At 45.5% G+C, this 19083-nt stretch overlaps 4 protein-coding genes across 4 annotated transcripts; 3 read left to right on the plus strand and 1 right to left on the minus strand.

Moving 5' to 3' along the window:
• Window positions 1-1200: 1200 nt before the first annotated feature.
• Window positions 1201-2898, plus strand: L228DRAFT_286046 (Clavaminate synthase-like protein; the record flags this gene model as incomplete). The annotated part of the gene is made up of 3 exons (XM_018336408.1): window positions 1201-1438; window positions 1604-2090; window positions 2358-2898. 3 exons carry the CDS (start codon window positions 1201-1203, stop codon window positions 2770-2772), a joined length of 1140 nt encoding a protein of 379 aa, XP_018184742.1. The 3' UTR covers window positions 2773-2898.
• A 7070-nt stretch (window positions 2899-9968) lies between these two features.
• On the minus strand, window positions 9969-11066 carry L228DRAFT_215330 (putative pyridoxine biosynthesis protein pyroA; the record flags this gene model as incomplete). The annotated part of the gene is made up of 3 exons (XM_018330075.1): window positions 9969-10580; window positions 10656-10838; window positions 10923-11066. 3 exons carry the CDS (start codon window positions 11064-11066, stop codon window positions 9969-9971), a joined length of 939 nt encoding a protein of 312 aa, XP_018184743.1.
• Window positions 11067-12887: 1821 nt separating this feature from the next.
• On the plus strand, window positions 12888-16827 carry L228DRAFT_271442 (RdRP-domain-containing protein; the record flags this gene model as incomplete). Its single annotated transcript, XM_018335534.1, has 4 exons — window positions 12888-14718; window positions 14789-15786; window positions 15840-16216; window positions 16359-16827. The coding sequence occupies 4 exons, from the start codon at window positions 12888-12890 to the stop codon at window positions 16825-16827; spliced, it is 3675 nt and encodes a 1224-aa protein (XP_018184744.1).
• A 730-nt stretch (window positions 16828-17557) lies between these two features.
• Window positions 17558-18465, plus strand: L228DRAFT_271443 (hypothetical protein; the record flags this gene model as incomplete). The annotated part of the gene is made up of 3 exons (XM_018335535.1): window positions 17558-18008; window positions 18133-18212; window positions 18310-18465. 3 exons carry the CDS (start codon window positions 17558-17560, stop codon window positions 18463-18465), a joined length of 687 nt encoding a protein of 228 aa, XP_018184745.1.
• Between the last annotated feature and the right edge of the window lie 618 nt (window positions 18466-19083).

Genomic DNA, 19083 nt, shown 5'->3' on the forward strand with positions numbered 1-19083 from the left:
TTCATTCATTCATTGATTGATTGATTGATTGATTGATTCATTCATCTTTTTCTGTAGATGTCCATCAGGCCCATAGGCAGCAATGCAGCATTCTTGAACCTTAGGATCACCAAGGCTTTTGATTTTACGTACTACGTACTCGCTTTTCCCTTTTACTACTCCGTACCTGAGCGACCAGAACCAAACTTAGGTCAAGTACGTGCGGGTCCACAACCCGAAAACGACCCTGTAAAGAATTGGCCCTAGCTGGTCCTCAGTGGACAGACCTGACAGGGGGTCGCCGTATTCGAGAATTCCATATACTCTTAGTAGACGACATTCTTAATTGCCAATCATAACGCTGTAGACACGCCATGAAAGGCTTCACAACTTTTTTCAAATGGAGACTGCGAGGTTAACATATCTACGTTACGTTTCTTGACCAAGACCCACAGCCCGAAATATCCCCACGGAGAAATGTTACTTTTTACAATTTACTGTGTTACAGTTTAGTCATACCACCTGAATCCCTGATCCTTTTGAAGTTTGAATGATGAAATTGAACACTTTCAAGTTTCGGTCAGTAGACTTGGTGTTATATGGTGGGCAGGGGATACCGCATAGACTATAGTACATACGTGTGATACGAAAATCATTCTCGAAAGAAGCCCCGCTGCTCCACACTGACCCGACTCCGGATTCCGGAGTCCTATACAGAGGTTTACCGGAACTTTCTCGTACAGAATATTCTCAAATGGCGTATGGCGTATGGCGTGCTACTTGGAAAATATCACGAAAAGCTTCAAGATGGGGAATCGAACGACTTAACGAGTCAACGAGTCAACGAGATGATAGTAGGGATAGAGCAGGCGGCAGATGATTGGAAAGAAAAAAAAGAGGAGATCAAGGATAGGCCGGAAAGATAAAAAGAGAGAAGAACAGGTGGAATGTTGACGGGCTAGAATACTACAAATTGCATCCAGTCCCTATTTCTCTCTCTCATACTCGAAGATAATTATTTATGCATAGCATCTGAATTACGACTTAAGCATTGCATCTAATTCAACAAATCTTAAATTGAATTACAAATTTCCAACGCCTGTGTCAACCCGAACAGCAACAATACAATAACACCAATACCAGTGTAAACTCGAAAGAGGAACAATACACTTAATACCAAACGGTAAACCTCCAGTTGTGAACCCGTTATCAACTCGCACAATGGCCACAGCTCAGCCTGATATCCAATATAAGCCCGACTTTGAAAAATTCAAACAATGCGGCCGCCTCCGGCAGGCAAATGAAAACCTGCCAACCACACTGCCAGGTGGCTTTCCTGCGAAGCTGTCCTCGCCTCTCGTCTGGCATGGCAAGGATATCGAGAAGCAGACGGACTGGATTTATCAGTTGAGTGATGCTCAGCTGGACGAAATCGATGCCGCTTTGAAGTCATTCAAAGGTAGTCCCTTTCTCTCTTTTTGTCTTCTCTTTTCTTCCTTTTAGCCCTTTTGCCTCTTCTATTCCCTTTTTACTATTTTTTTTGTCTGAGAGAAACCCGAGGAAACTGGACATTTCATCTGAGACCAACTGAGGAATTGGACCTTGTACTAACACTAGCATACAGGCCTCAATCTACCCCTAGGACACATCAACCAGACCACGTTCCCCCTTCCTCATCTCCACGCGGAGCTCCGAAACCTCTCCAAAGAACTGCACGTTGGGCGAGGCTTCTTCGTCATTCGCGGACTCCGAGTCGATAGCTACACGCGCGAAGAAAACGTCATTATCTATGCTGGAGTGTCTGCGCATGTTGCCGACGTGCGTGGTCGCCAGCAGGATCCTCATTTTACGGGTGGCAAGTCGTTGGTGGTTTCACATATCAAGGATCTCTCGCGTACAAAGGACGCAGCAAAAGTGGGAGCGCCGTCTAATACGGCCGACAAGCAGGTGTTCCATACAGACGGCGGCGATGTGATTTCGCTGCTGTGTCTCAACCCGTCGCCCGAGGGCGGGGAGAGTTATATCTCGAGTAGTTGGCACATTTACAATATCCTGGCAAAGGAGCGGCCGGATTTGATACATACGTTGTCTGAGAACTGGCCTTTTGATGGGTATGTCTTTTTTTTCTTTCTCTTTATTCCCTTCCCGCCTTTTATTTCATTTTATATATTCCCCCCTGTCTGCCTACTTCAATTTTCCGGTTCTTCGTTCTATCTTTTCCATTCCTTTTCCTTCTTTCAGAGTTCTTTTCTTTTCTTTCACACCCTTTCCTCTCTTTTCCCTTCTCCCTTTGTCGCCTTTAGTCCTCCTTTTTCTCTCCAATTTCTTTTCATTATCTCCTCTTGGTCTCCCTTAAACAAGTCTAACTATCGTACCAGCTTCGGCAACGCCCAACGCCCATACTCCCTGCGCCCCCTCCTCTTCCACCAGCCCGCCACCGGCTCTGCCCCGGAGCGCATCATGATCCAATACGCCCGGCGGTACTTTACCGGCTTCCAAGCGCAGCCCCGGTCGAGCGATATCCTTCCCATCACCGCAAGCCGAGGCGCTGGATTTCCAAAGGGGGATGTTCAATGTATCAACAACCACAGCATTTTCCATGCGGGGAACGGGTTCACAGACGAGCCTGGTAACGAGCGGCACTTAATCAGATTATGGCTCCGCGACTCGGAGTACGCGTGGGATACGCCTGCCCTGCTGCATGAGCGCTGGGAACACGTCTACAAGGACGTCAAGGAGGACGAGCAGGTTTTTCCGCTGGAGCCGAATGTGCACAAGTCGTTGGGGTCATAGGTTTGGGGGTGGGGGCCCCGGCGCATGGACGGTAGAGGAAAGGGATGGGGCTGCTTTTCAATGAGAAATTTTACAGATGTTTGCACTTTATCATCATCATCTTTCCTTTTGTCCTTGGGATCCACGTCTCGAGTACTCTGTACAAACTACTTAAAAACAAATAAGCAAAAGTTATTGTCATTTAAATCTCTTTGAACTCAGTATAGTCGACTAGATTTAACGGTTAAACTAAATTGTAGGCTGGTCTGGTCTGGTCCGGTCTGGGTAATCTTTTTGACTCAACCCATCTATGCATAAACCTGGTATAAATATACATATTTTGAGTGAACTACCAGTACCAGCATTCTCAACATAATTTTTCCATTTAATTGTTGATGCACTTTCTAAAGGAGTTACTATTTGAAAAGGCAATGCTTTGTACATACAAACTAATAGATTATGGAGACATGTTCAAAAGAGTCAAGAATCAAGACCAAACCAAGATAATCTATTCCTACTTTTACATTTCTATACTTGGTCTATATATACTAGATTACTACCTATCTAAAAGAAATTTTCCAAAGACTACTAGTTTCTACTGGCAGTAGGCTCCAACAGACACTGTATTTGTAGTCTTTTTACCTCTTATTTCAAAATATATTAACTATAAAAATACTATGCTCTCTCTTTACTTCCTTTATAAACATGATTTCAAAAGGTTAGAGGGTCAGAGGGGGTAAAGTAACCAGGTTCTCAGTGTCTACAGTGTACAGTGTGTACAGTCTTTCGCTGGATGCCATGGCTGGTTGTTATTAATATCTTGACACTCTCTGCTACAGACTTTTACAGGAACGGCAGACTACCCGGACGGTAGAAGGAGGATGGTAGAGGATATACAGTAGACTGGAAGTTCACTAGCATTTTGAATTGACTACCTGTAGGTCTGTCTTTAACCAAGAAAAGAGAAGAGAGTTCATCATTGTCTGAGATAATGAATTTGATCCTGTAGACGAAAGGTATGTAGTGTCTGACTACGATCTGTATCAGCGTAATGGCTTTAGAGATAAGAATTAATTGTTATTGATACTTTCTTTAAAAGTATCAAAAGAGAAAAAATTGTTATACATGGCAGCATCGGCCATGGCTTTTTAAAGAGTGAGTCGCTTGTATAACATATTGTTCTCCGTTTTGACGATGGTCTGGATTTGACGGTTCTGGAAAATGTATATACCATCCAGAATCCAAACGGTACTGACGCCGGAAATCCCAGTGCTCATCGCCACAGTGCTTGCAGGGGAGGGGCCGGTCAGGGGGTTCATTGTTCGCCAGAATCAAGGCGTTATGACACACGGCTTTGATAATGAACGGAAATGATTGATTCTTAGCTACTGATGATGTTAACTAAAGTGGGATGATCCGACATCTATTCTCAGAATATATGCCTGCTTGCTAAACTCGTTGGACCTCCCCAAACTAGCAACTTCCGCACCTTCCTGAAATTCTGTGCTACAGCGTGCTTCCGACCTTTGCCATCTTGCTGGCCGCCCGCTCTTGGCTTCCTTTTTTCGCCAACTTGTCCGCTTTTCTCTTCTCTCGCCATTCTTTGTCCTCGGCATCTGCTGCCCAGCCCGCCAGCGGCGGACAGATCAGGTCGGGCTGATTGTTCGTGTGTGTTTTTTTTTGCTTCATGAGGAGTGAAATACACACAGTACACTTGATGCCAAAACCGGACGGGAGTCTAACCGGGGCCCTCAAATGTTCTAGATGGTCTTTTGAAACTAGTATAATTGCCCTCAGGCAAAAGAAGATGTAGAGAAAATACATAAAGATATGTACGTGTTTAGACTGATCTCGTTTGGAGCCGCGAAGAAATTATTTGATTTGTAAACTTGTAAACTTGCAACAGTCGTGACCCAAAACTGTTTCATCTTGTTTGGATACCGGACTCTTTCCTGGAGCTTCTTTTCAGCTTCTTTGCCAAGTTGCTCATTAATCAGGCAGGAACCAGAAGAGGTTGTGACCAGCCTAGCCGTTCATTCTTCTTGTATTTATCTATATCCTTTAAAAGGAGCTATGAAATATGAATTGTAATTTGTCTGGATTGCTGTTTGTCAAGACATATATTACTACCAGTGTACTCTTGGATTTTCCCCAGGCTGGCTGCCCTTGTCTTCGAAGAGGTTAATCTAAGCAGAACACTTAGATGCTTGATTTGGCCAGTGAAAATTGACGCAGGACCCGTGGATAGGGTGTCCGTTGGTCTGGTCTGGGTCGGTCTTTGCTCAAAGTTTCCACACCAAGGTGGTCTTTGGTCTGGGTTGGTCTTTAAGGCAAAGACCAACCTCCAGACCAGGCGTGGGCGGTTTTTTTAACTAAACCCATCTATGCATAAATCTGGTATAAATTTGCATATTTGGGCAAATCACCAGCATTCTCGGCATAATTTTGCTGACTGATTGTTGATATACTTCCTAAAAAGGTAATGTTGGTGGTGATCACGGACCAGTGAAGGCATGTTCAAAAGACCGACCCAAGGTGGTCTGGTCCTACTCTCAAATTTCCCAACTTGGTCCGGGTTGACAGTGTAAAAGAACAAAGACCACCGGTTTCCACCGGCCCCAACGGACACCCTACCCGTGGGAGATCACTGGATGCGCCATACAACCCAAAAATACGCCTTTGCCGGCTCTACATGCATCGCACTCTCGCACGAGTTGCCCAACACGGCTCTATTATACAGGTTAGCTCTATCCGAATGTTTCGAGAGGCCCTTTCATTGTCGAAAAAGGCAATAAAACCTACCTGTATGGCTACGGCCTCCTGGAAGCTTGTACTGCTGCCAGTGGAGACCTCCTTTCAAGCCATACCCTCCCTGCTCGCTGGACGATCACCGGGTCTCAGAGAGCGTGGGCAGGGAAGTAAGTATAGTGCATCTAAATGTAAATGAAACACGCCTGGCAAGTTCAATATGCCTAAGCCCCAGGAGAATTGACAGCTCGGTACTCGGTAGATTCTGCAGGTCATGCCGTCATAGATGGTAAATGTGTCTAGAATGTGAAATTGGTCAAGGGTTCAATTGCAGGGACGAATCAAATCTTCAGTCATCATGCTGTAGGCCTGCAGATAGTGCAGTAGTAGCGTGTTTTCTTCCACAGTTAGACAGCTGGGTGACCACATCAGACATAAGGTCTTACTTCTCCACCATTGTCTATTTTCGAAGGAGAAGTATACCTTGTATAGCTAGACACAAGGGTCTTTCATATTCTCAATGCATAGCATGGTGCCGGTAAATGGCCCACGCGGTGCAAAGCTATTTTCAGGACTCCAGACACCGGGACTTTAGTTGCTTGACACTGGGTCTCCGAATTGTTAGTAGCCGCAGATACTATTAAGATATTTAGTTCTTATGGCCAAGAACCTGAAAGCCTCCTCTGGGGACGAGGATGATTCTCATCTTGTGAACCCTTGGGATAAACTGTAGAGTATTATCTGCTAGCTAGACATTTCCAAGACAGCTAATTTGCTGAAAACATTTTCTTGTAATCTGAATGAATCAATGATTACAGGCATGATTCATGAATATCAGTAGTTGGTTGTTCAAGCTGATTATAAACTAGTGCTTGAGTATCCTGATTACCTAGATCTTTAGTTATCAGATGTCGAAAGCAGTAAAAACTGCGGCAATCGACGAATTGAGCTTCGAAAAGGTTTTCGAAACGGGCAAATATCGAAAAGCTTCGCAGGCTATCTGCTCCTGTCTTAGTGATAGTAATTCCGGAACCATGCTTTCATGGTGGGTTGCGTCTTCGAATATCGGGGTGTTTACTTCCATTGTTGACGTCTTTACTAGCCTTGAAGTTCCCAAAACAGAGATCAATGTTAAGACAATAACTCTTGTATGTGGCTGCGATTGATGATTCGAGTCACAGGTAGGGAGCTATCATGCGGAGTCAGAAGATCCCTCTAATCTTCTTCTTTCTTCTCTCGGAGGCTTTCCTAGTGTTCTTGATTAATGGGTAACCATTTGAGAAGGCACTCAAAAGAATTGGCAGCCACGTGTGAACCCTTTTATTTGTAGGATCTGATGTGACCGAGTCATATTTGTTCGATACATTCAATGCTCAAGGTGTTTTGGAAGTTAATATATCTGCCAACTGACAATGATCGGAATAAAGATTGATGCTGTTTAGAAGACACGACTCCCAAGCAATTCTCTGAAGGTCTTGTGAGCATTGTGAGCTAGAGTTGTCCTTGCTCGGTGAGCATCATTGGTTGCATGATCGTTTCCGTTGCCATTGAAACTGAGGCCTTCTAAAGAGCCGGTACGTATGTGCTGCGGCTAACACTCTTGCAAATCCGTCTTTTAGGTAATCTTGGTCGCAAATGTAATCAACGCAGTACAAGCTGGCTTTAGGGGTATTCGAATCGGGAATGAACAAGTCGTGACCTGCATCCAATTATTTCCAAATTTTGCTTCATTTCTTCGAGTATCTTATTACCAGGATTTCAATATTCAGCATATTTTATAAGTTTCTGTTCCATCTGGAGGTCCAGCCGACTATCCAAGAACGATTGATCGCTTTCTGGCTTGGAAAATCTTCGACAATTTCCACTTGTTTGCTAGAGAAGTTGAGTGCCGGCAATTTGGACGCTTGGAGCTCGGACGACGGACGTTCTTTGTAGTACTTTCGGACTAAGCTCCTGGATTTAATCCTATTTCCTGTGTAACCGACAGAGACCCAATGCTCTGTAGCAAACTATGTTTATGAAACCACAACTGTATATGATGCTGTTCGAGGATTTGCAGTCAGCGGCAAGATCCCTGAAATTTGCTTTCTGAAAATATTTGGACCCAGTACAACGGCAATTGATACAGGTCTTTGTATTGATGCCGTAACTTCTATGATGCATTTTGCTTCTCAGACTTGAATCAACCTAGCGCCCTTCAGTGGTTTGTTATGTTTGATTGAGATTGTAATGAACTTTGCAGCAATATGTTAGTACTAACTATAACTTGTAAATTCAGACTATATTGACTTACAATTTCAATTCCAAGATCCCGTCTAAGAGACACAAAATTTATCAAGTGTGGGAGAATCGTAGACTTGATGAAAAGTTTCGAGCAGCTGTCCCCAGCCGAGTTTTATCTTCTTTTCAATTCTTTGGGCCCACTAAAGCATTTTTTCTTGGAAATGTTGCCAAAACAGAATCCAGAATTATAAGTCACAACGGATTCGTTAATTCTCCCTGCCTCATTCTCTTCATCAGAATCATTGTCAGCAGCAAAGAGCGGTAAGCCAACTGCTCATTACTCAGATAAGCTTGCTAGGAGCTGGCGTTCCTTCTGCCACCTTCCGCTTTTTCGTTTCGACAATCTTCTGAGAACTTATGGCGAGACTCAGTTGTTTAGCCGCCTTTTTCACCCCTGCGGCCGTTCCCTCGCCGTTTCGAAGGTTAAAGGCGAGACCACGAACGTTCTGAACGCTGTCAAGAAATTTGGCAGGAATCTATAAGGCAGTTACCTTGCTAAGAATATGCCAAAAGCTAAGGAGTTTCCCCATGTTTTTGGCATATTTTCTGAGTTTGAGAATAAAATTTGATGGCGCGTTCATCTCTGTTTGCCGATTCTGAAGATCCATAAGCGGCTGTCCAATAGTTCTTTTCTAGCTTGTTATAATTTCACCGCCAAAGAGCATCCAAATCAGCCTGTGGCTTGAGGAAGTCAATGGTAGCCAATTTGTCGTAATGAACAGTGGCCAGTACCTAATTATTGTTCAAACCTCAAGGAAGAACTACTGTCTGTATGTATGGTGCCTTTGATAGTCTTCCGTAATTTGATGGAGCCAATTTGGCAAAGATATTGTGAGGTCATTACCAAATGAAATAAAAAAACTTCAATTGCAGAGAAGTCGATCACGCTATGGCTGGCTGTGGATTGCATTCCTGAACTCGGCTCCGAAAGTAAAACACTTTTGTCGGGATATTCTTTTGCAGCCAGACGTCCCATGGAGCGACAGGCGCAGAGAAGGTCTTTTCCAGCCAAAGTGATCTGTCTAGAGGCAGAGAGAGGAAAAGTTTTAATGGCATACAGTCCGTGCAAGAGCATTTTGCGTCCAAGCGGAAACTCGACCAATTTAAGTATTTCCAAAAAGTTTGAGAATATTGGCAGGTAATTCCGTTTAGTGAAGTGTTTATGACGTCTGGATATCCAACCACCGTCTCTGGTGCATCGAGCGAAGAAGATACCGACAGTGCGACAACAAAAGAGGGACCTGCACCAGTAGCTGTTACAGGAGGAGTGGATGCGGGAAGAAAGGAGAGGATCGAGTCTGTTTAAATAGAATTTGTTGGTGCTGAACAAAAGCGTTAGATGATCTGCTTCACAATTATTGGCCGGTGAATTTCCGAAAATTTGATGCAGCTGACAGTTATGACCAGTTATGAATGTATGTCAGATTTGTCGGGAGTCAATTTTCTATTCTATCTTGTTAGTAAATTCTAACAGTTATTATTGCTTCACTGAGATATGTCAAAGTACAAACAGAGAAGTCATGTTACTTCAAGGATATACTAGGAAGTTGTGGCCGAAAACGATACAATGTGCAAGGATTATGCATATGTATAAATCTGCGCCTACTCCGATTATAATGAGATATATGATCGATGATTTAAGAGTTTCGTGGCTTAACGTCGCGGGCAGACCAGTTTGACATGTGATCCTCAAGTGCAATCAATTTCCAAGGAGGACAAAATGGAGAAGGTGATGGCATTTGACAGTAAATTGTAAAGAGGTTGAACTCTAATCCCAAAAGCCAGATAGCTTGTAGTCGTATAGATTAGATTGCGCCGAGTAAGGGACATTGAACGCCTGACCCGGGGTATGAAGAGCATCCAGCTTTGGTGCCTAGCTGGGACGGGCTGCAATTGCCGGATTGAAGTTGAAATATCAAAACGGATAAACTCAAAGGTAGAAAAGGGTACGAACTTCAACAAGCATAAGCCATATTGCCTGGCACTCAGTTATAGTAACCGGAGAAGCGGTGATGAGACAAGAGAAAATGAGGACTTTTCTATTCGTGACAGCATGATTCTGCAATGCATCTGTAAACTCATAACAAACGATGCCTTCATATACATATGATCCAAATGTTTCAAAGAATGAAGGAGAAAGAAAGAGACGGGTAAAAAGATTCGATCAGGGGATTTTGATCAGTTGTTTACCAGCCGCGCTTGGCCAGCTTCTCGCCCTCATCCATCTTCGCCACGTTCAGGCCAACCATGGCCTCACCGAGATCCTTGCTGACCTCGGCGAGCACCTTGGGGTCCTTGAAGTGTGTGACGGCCTGGACGATGGCGCGAGCACGCTTGGCAGCGTTGCCGCTCTTGAAGATACCGCTACCAACGAAGACACCGTCGCAGCCGAGCTGCATCATCAGGGCAGCATCAGCCGGGGTAGCAACACCACCGGCGGCGAAGTTGACCACGGGGAGTCTCTTGAGCGTTGCGGCCTCCTTGAGGAGGTCGTAGGGAGCACCAATCTCCTTGGCCATGACGCGGAGCTCGGGTTCACTCAGGGTGGAGGCCTTGAGAATCTCGGCGGTGACGGTGCGCATGTGCTTGACAGCTTCAACAACGTCACCGGTACCGGCCTCACCCTTGGTACGGATCATGGCAGCACCCTCGCTGATACGGCGGAGAGCCTCACCGAGGTTCCGGCAGCCACAGACAAAGGGGACCTTGTAGGGGTGCTTCTCAACGTGGTGGACGTCGTCGGCGGGGGTGAGGACCTCGGACTCGTCAATGTAGTCGACGCCAACGGCCTCAAGGATCTAATAATTGATGGCCGTCAGTTCAATTCTCCTTGCAAGCTTCATCATTCACTAAATGCTTCGATATCAACTCACCTGGCACTCAACGAAGTGACCAATCCGTGCCTTGGCCATGACGGGGATGGTCACGGCCTCCATAATCTCTTGAATCATCCGGGGGTCGGACATGCGAGCAACACCGCCCTGAGCGCGAATGTCGGCAGGGACACGCTCGAGAGCCATGACGGCGGCAGCACCGGCCTCCTCGGCGATGCGAGCCTACAAAGCAAATACGCAAGTCAGAAACTCTAAGATCTCATGGCAATGAATTTGGCTTAAAAGCGAGAGAGGTAATTGACTCACCTGCTCGGCATTGACAACGTCCATGATGACTCCACCCTGCAACATGCGGGCAAGACCAGCCTTGACGGTGAAGCTGGTGGCGGACTCGCCATTGCCGTTGGCCTGGGCACCGTGGCCGTTGATGACGGGAAGTTCAGCTGCCATTGCGATTGTGATTCAGATTGCTCTTGCAGATTCTCACGAAAGAGTAAGAAATAATAATGCGGAAACGAGGGGCAAGAACCGTGTGATGATTGATGGTCTGAGATGGTGGGGCTGTGGCGGGGCACGGAGAATACAGTACAGTATTTAACGGGCGTTCAGGACAAGGAATTGACAAGTAGCGCGGGTTTTGGCCGGTCAGGGTCGTTGGGTGTGAGTCAAGGAAATTTCTCTCCAGAGCGATAAATCTAACGGCGCGGCAAGACTAAGGAGACGCTACGAGTTTGCAGAGGAATCTTGGTGGCCAAAATCTGGGTCAGATTGACTTTACTCGCACACTTTTTCTTCGGGTTCCATCGGCAAAAGGCGCTTTGGCCGCCTATCATAGTCAAGCCTCCCTCGGTTGCCCCCAGATCTCTGTCCGGTCCGGCCACCGATTTCGGACCGGAGGCATTATCTTCCGCCAGCTATAGGAGTACCTGAGTCTCGTCTAGCGCAAACCTCCTATTTCCCGCGGAAAACTTCCCAATCAGAGAGAATGGAGATTATGTAATTGCTGACTCATTGTCCGCTCACGCCCTTCCATAGAACAGCAACATCCATGATGCTATCGTGTGATGATTGAATCTGTTTGGTGCTGATTCTGCTATCTCAATAACGAAGATACCCCATATCTCACATGATACTGTAACTATACGGCTGATCTAATGACTTTATCTATGCGATACAAGATGTTGATCAACCCACCATGTCCCAGTAGGGCTTGTCCCCTAGTTCCTGGATTGTATGTCAAAATGTTGATATGAACCTATTTTCTCTTTTTGACCTACTCAAATGTTTTTGCTTCTATTTCTGATATGATCTGTATTGACTCTTTCTGCCAAATCATTACCAGATCGCCTTCTGTTATGTTCTCATCCCCGTGACTTGGTTGCTCTGGTTTTGCTCGTATCATGTCAGTTTGATACGAAATCTGCTTTTCTCAACCGTTCTTTTACTGCTGCACCGATTCTGCTCCTCTCATTCCTCATCAGTGATATTTGACTCTATGAGTTTCTTCAGCTCGGATGCCTTCCTCTAAAGAGCACCTTGATCTGGTACGAAGCTGAAGATATATAGCTTCCATCTCTGATACGGGAGGCCAGCAGTGGCGCGATTCAGCCCTCTCATTCACACAGATGGCTCTTACAAGAGGCTCGCGCCGTAGAGCGTTCCTTCATTTGGAGGGGTGATTCTATGTGATGTACTAGATCCATCATATTTTGGACGTTGGTTCACTTTTTACAGCTCATCTAATGTTGGATGGGCTGAGCCCGAGAGCCTTTTCACCATGCACTTCAACCTCATTTGCTGACCTAGGTTTTCTCGCTGATTGAATGGAACATTTGGCCGTGTCATTATCTCACATACTTGGCTCTTCATCGATATTTATAGTCGAATATCTCTTTTACTTCAGCTTTCCGCTTTTTTCAAATTATCTTCAGTTGGACCCTTTCTCTGGTTCACTTCTACTTCCGATTCTAGTTGCTCCCCATGGTCCTCATCTCGCATCCATCGAATTCGATTGCATTTCAATCAATTCTTTCGCGTCATATACTCCTTCCTCTATTTGTCTTTACCCGAATCTTTTCCGTTCATTTTTCATTCTCATTCTGACCTTCTCTCTATAAATTTTCGCGCACCCACTCGAACTTGTTTCATCTACATCTTCCAAGGCTTCACTTGAGCTCGTGTTTGTTTCACGAATTGACTCTTGTCAACTCACACATCTCATTAACTTCCTATTATCTCAATTTTAAACCGACTCACGGTACAGTGATCACGATGGATATCTTCGTCCGGAATATTCCTGTCCAAGCTACCGAGAAGAGCTTGCAGACGTTTTTCAGACCAATTCTCGGACAATTTGGGATAGAGAATTTCGCCTGCCACAGATTCAGGGGACGGGGCTTTGCAGTCATTACTGTGCTGGAGGTGGAATGCGCAAAGGCATTTCTTATCGGACTCAACCTCCCAGTAGCGCAGTCTCGCCCGTTAAAATTTATGGGAAGGAGGATCTGGTGCGAATCTAGTCGAAGACCGCTGAATGACTTTCTCGTCAAGGTGTTGCAAAAGGAGAAACGGGACAAACAGCGCCGTCAGATGCGGATGAATGCGACAATCTACGATGATGAATACTACCAAGAAGAACCAGAGTGTAACCAGCCATCCGAGGCAAAGGACGTGTTTCCCATCTTTGGGGTGCATTGCGGGCTATGGGATTATGATAGAGATGAATTGGTCTTCGTCTCTCATCTCAAGTCTCTAAAAGCAGGAACGCTCCGATTCGGCCAGCGAAAGGCGACCGTGATTTTGCAGATGAATGGTTTGGAAGGGAGTCATTTCATTGAGATGCCTTACGATTCTATACAGTGCATCACTCCCGGTGGTGGGGCCGTACCGTCCGTCACCTTCTCCTTAGACAGATGTCCTCGGATGTATACAAAGACATTGGCTGATGCGAAATCGAGCTCTTTGCCTTCATCTAGCGTCAAATTTGACAGAGTCTCTGGCATCAATGACGCACATTTAGAAATAACTGGCAACTGCCTTGTCTACCGATTCCTTCTTCTCGCTGATTTAGAACTTATCATGGAGCTTAAGAACCGACAGTATATGCCCACCATACTGGCTTGGACAACACGGATAATCCAACCATGCGCCGCTCTAGCTCAAGGCTTTCTAGACCTAGAGAAAGCAACTCAAACACAGATTTCTGATTGCCATTTTGAGCTAAAGTTTCAGCTCCAGAAATTGACGTTAAACAACCATATCTCTCCTTGGTCAGTGTTGGAATTGTTACCTGTAATCTTGGAAATTGCGAAGCGGTCAGGAGACGATACGGCCGCAGCAGCTGTAAAACTGCTATCTCGACAAATTCCCTTTGCAGGACCGGCGACCGAAGCCAGAGAACTTTGCAATTCCGAGTTGCTCAAACGACTCATTGAAAATGAGAAGGTTATAAATTACTTTGTTCAACATGCAGATGAACCTGAAATTAAATATGACCACATTACTCGCGTGTACCAAGCCACTGTCACGCCAGCTGGTATTTATTTGCATGGCCCGCAATTCGAAGGGAAAAATAGGGTACTACGATGCTACCCGGAGTTCACATCACACTTTCTTCGGGTTTCATTTGTGGAAGAAGATGGACGACCACTCAGATTTGACCAAACAAATCACTCGATCCTCTATTCGCGTTTCAGTTCTATCCTGAATGACTCTGGGATAAAGGTCGCTGGCCGCGTATACAAATTTCTTGGCTTCTCCAACTCCTCTTTGCGTCAGCAGACGTGCTGGTTCATGGCACCATTCGTCCAAAACGGAGAGTTACTCTGCGCAGAATCTGTCATTGCTCGACTAGGAGACTTTTCCTTGATTAGATGCCCCGCTAAGTGCGCCGCTCGTATTGGTCAAGCTTTCTCGGAGACTCCATTAGCAATACCGTTGAAAGAGGGAGCCGTTAAAGTAATTGATGATGTTAAAGGGGATGAAGGTCGTCTATTCAGCGATGGGGTTGGCACGGTTTCGAGGGAAGTTCTGGAAAAGATCTGGGAAAAGAGTCAGATCAAGACGAAAACTAAACCTACGGTTTATCAGATCAGATACGCCGGTAGGACTGGCTTTCCTTTCAGAAGCATACATGTTGAGACGTGCGGGCTAACAAAATGCTCAATTACAAGGCGCAAAAGGCATGATATCCTATGATCCCGGACTTATGGGCGAACAGCTATGCCTCCGGCCGTCAATGATTAAGTTCCAAGGCAGGAACTCAAAATTTCTTGAAATATGCGCCGCTGGAGACAAACCATTCCCGATGTTTCTGAATCGGCAGCTAATCAAACTTTTGGAAGATCTTGGAGTTCCGCCTTCAGCCTTTTTAGAACTGCAGCAGGCAGCAGTTGAAGACTTGAGGAAAATCACTTTGTCAGCTCAAAACGCAGCCAGCTATCTGGAGCTTAGTTGTCTGGGCACCACCGCTCAGATACCATGGCTCTTGCGGACTTTGGATTCTCTGAACTTATCCTTTCAATCGGATGGATTTCTATGCGACCTTGTCGAAATTACTGTTCTCATTGCTCTTCGAGAATTAAAACATCGGTCTCGCATTCCGGTCGCACAAGGATTTACTCTCTTTGGAGTAATGGATGAGACTGGCTATTTAGGCCAGCACGAAGTCTACTGCACTACAGACACGGAACAAAAGGGGCGTGTTGTTCTGACCCAACGTGTTGCGATCACTCGCTCTCCAGCTCTTCACCCGGGAGATATTCAGATGGTACAAGCCATCGATGTTCCCGAAGATTCGCCCTTACGAGCCCTACATAATTGTGTTGTTTTCAGCCAAAAAGGCAGCAGGGACCTCCCCAGTCAACTCAGTGGAGGAGACCTTGACGGAGATCTTTATAATATTATTTTTGACGAGAGTCTGTTTCCGAAAGAGGTGTACTTTCCTGCTCAATATCCACGCGTCGAACCTCAGGATATAGGCCGGCCGGTGGAAAGCAGTGACATGGCAGATTTCTTTCTGCAGTTCATGGAAATGGATAAACTAGGAAGGATAGCCACATTACATCAAGTATTGGCGGATAAACGTCCTCTCGGAATACTCGATTACGACTGCCTACGCCTGGCCAAATTACATTCGACAGCCGTGGACTTCTCCAAGACTGGAATTCCGGTATGTAATTAATCCCTCATTGCAGTGAATTGATAGCGAGCTCATATTTTTAGGCTGATTTGCGGGATCTCCCCCGTGACTTTGGTCATTTTCGTCCAGATTTCATGGCCAATGGCCCACGTGCAACTATCCAGAAGGGATTAAGATTAGAAGACCTTGAAGAAGACACAGAGCCCTCGTTTGGTCCCGATAAAGACTTCGAGCCGTACAGATACTACGAAAGCGATAAGGTTCTCGGACAACTTTATCGAGCAATCGATGAACAACGATTCTTCTCCGGATTACAACGCCAAGCCCGACTGCTCAAATTGCACCCTCGAACCCTTTCCCGTCATAGCTTGCTGGGAAACGTGTGGGAGCACATCAACAGGGAGACGCAGCAGGTGAAGTGGAGGCAGTATATCGACTGGGCTAGGGGTATTCGAGAGCTGTACGCAACTTTTGATACCTCATTCCTGCATCTGCTGCATCCTCTTCCACTACCATCCCCCCTTTCGCACCCCAAGTATATATGGATTGACTTCAATACCAAAATGAGGCATAAACTGTTCGATCGACTAATCAAAAAGTAGGTATGAAGACAACCTCATCGAAAGCATGCACCGCTACGCCATGCATCCCGCACACCCGCTCGACGAGCTCGAAGCTTTTCTTGGCAGCATCCTCGGCAAATATGGTGCTCAGTCTAAGCATCAGCGCGAGAAATCTGTAGGATTGAGAGCAAAAGTCGAGCGCGATATATCATTTATCGTTGACCATATTGTGAGCAACGACGAAGAACCAGCTAAACAAGAGACAGCTCCAATGATGGAAGAGTTGAACAACGATCATGGGCCACCTGCACCTGGACAAGAGACTGCATTGGCAAAATCAATCGCCTGCTTGTTTCTTGAGGTTGAGAATGGTGCGCAGCGCCGCACCCGTAGCTATGGATGGGTCGTGGCTGGGGTTTGCCTAAAGGAGTTGGAGAAATGGAAGGAATGCCTTAGTCACTCCCAATTCACGGCTGCAAATAAAACTGCAGACTCTGCCAGTGGCTAAATATTTTAGGCACTAATAAGAAGGATAAGGACTGTTGTCTTCTTAGGAAAAGAGAAATCTCATATTGCTTTTCCGTCTCAGATCTACTGCTGCTTGGATACGTTATGACGCTCAAGAATTACCAGGAAATAATGGTTCTTCAAAATCGTAAATAAATCCGAGCAACATTAATGCGTATTTACCATCAGATCTCTATGAGTAAAAACCATTCTTCATTGAGATCACATGTGTTGCTTAGACCACAAATACCGAAGAGATACTGGGTCCATTGTGCTCCGACGTGTGCTTCGGCTATGATGTCACCACAACATAACGATAAGTTAGCAGCTTAGCTCCTTGCTTGAACAGCAATTATCCACTGGAGTCCAATTCCTACGATTGCAGACACTGCGCTGTTAAAGAACTCAATTCCTTCTATAAACATCAATTTTCTTCTCTGGGGAATCTTACAGAAGTCTAATCGACTCCGAAACGACCTGTTCAAGTGCTCCACTACAATTGCCGCCGCCTCCTCCGCCTCCTCCTCCGCACTCCAACCAATCCAACCCCGCCAAACACACCCAAGCAACTCTCAATCGCTCTACACTTCCAAACCTCAGCATCGCAAATCAGTTTTTCCATTGTGACTGTCACATTTCTTACCAAGTCTTGCGCTGAATCAATCAACATGACGTCCCGCGCGCCTCTTCTACTATCCAAGGCGTTTCACTTCCCGCCCTCTCCAGCCACCATGTCATCGACTGCGTCCAAACTTTGCTCATTCTCGACGTCCTCCACTTCCTCTATCATCTCTACACCCGCCAGGATCGCATCTCGCGCCAGTATATCACGCGCCTCGTTCTCCAAACCTTCATTGTCCTCCTTTTCCACCGCACGACTCACGCCCCGCAACAGTCGCACCATCCGCCGCGCTGGCCTCGGATTATGTGTTGGCGCAACACTCGGTCTGGGCGCCGGATCACCGGTTATCCAGTCGCTCCGACCGCAAATAATGTACTGCGACAATGGATTTGAAGCATTCGAGACAAAGGTCGGGTTGAAAACGACAAAAGAGCTGGATAGGGAAATTGAAAGCGGACGAGAAAAGTATACGTATGAGAAGGATGCGAAAGCGCCGGTGGTGGGGAGCGAAACCAATAAAGGGGTGTTGATCAGACAGTTGAGTGCTGGGAGTGTTTTGGGTGAGTGACATTCTTGCTTTCTTGTTCTTATTGTTCTATTTATTCCTCTTGATGCTCTTTATTCCTGTTTTCTTTTTAATTTTGATATGTCTTCAATGCTAACAGGAGAATAATTGATGAATAGGTCTCCTCTGCGGCGTGGCAGTCAGCGTTTTCTCCAAGACTCTCGCATTGGTATTCGGCCTAGCCGTAGTCATTGTTCAGGTATGGCTATTCATTTATATATCTCAATCATTCCTTTCATTATATTATCATTCATTTTTTCCTCTCCCATGAATATCTAACTCATATGCTTCCTTAGGCCGCCGCATCTGGAGGCGTCCATCTCATTCCCTACCGGCGCTTGCAACGCTACGTCCAGCGCGTCGATATTCGCTCGGTGCTCTACGACAATATCATTTTTAAATTGTCTTTTGGCACGACATTTGCCTTGGCTGCGTTTGCTGATTTCAGCTAATTCTTTTGTTATCCCTATTTCTCTTATGGCTACGACATTTTCGGGTCCCAAATACGGTTTTATTCCCAGGGTCAGGCTTTCTATCTCAAAAGAATTTAGTTTCGTATTTGTCCACTGAAATCGTTGTCACTTTCTCCCGTATTATGCCTTATCAGCCTCCGGTCCTTCGGGGAGAAAGAGTTTCTAAGTTGTATAAGTTTAATTTTCCTATCATGACAACGTATTGCCCTGTTGCTAAGGAAGTTGTATAATTACTATAGTCCATAATAAAAACCTTAAAAGCTGGATTGATTGGAATTATATATTGGTTATCCCGTATCTGAAATATCTCGGAGGGGTTTTCGAACCCGTCATGATTCACTACCTTTTGTATGCCTTATATTTTGAGGATCAATTGGATTATATTCTTTCCTGACTTCGTGTTGTATCTTTGCCCATTAATTTGGAATCTTGGGACTTTATCGCTTTCATTACTATCATTTCCTTGAAAATCCGATATGAACGACAACTAGTTCCGCGTAGGGCTTTCTTTTTATTTCGTGTCCCACAGGGCCGCAGTCTTCCTCTCATTCGCTCTTTTCATATTAATGATGATGTTCACTATCTAAAAATCTTGTT

Source organism: Xylona heveae, assembly GCF_001619985.1.
Source record: "Xylona heveae TC161 unplaced genomic scaffold L228scaffold_14, whole genome shotgun sequence".
NCBI classification, from domain to species: Eukaryota; Fungi; Ascomycota; class Xylonomycetes; order Xylonales; family Xylonaceae; genus Xylona; species Xylona heveae.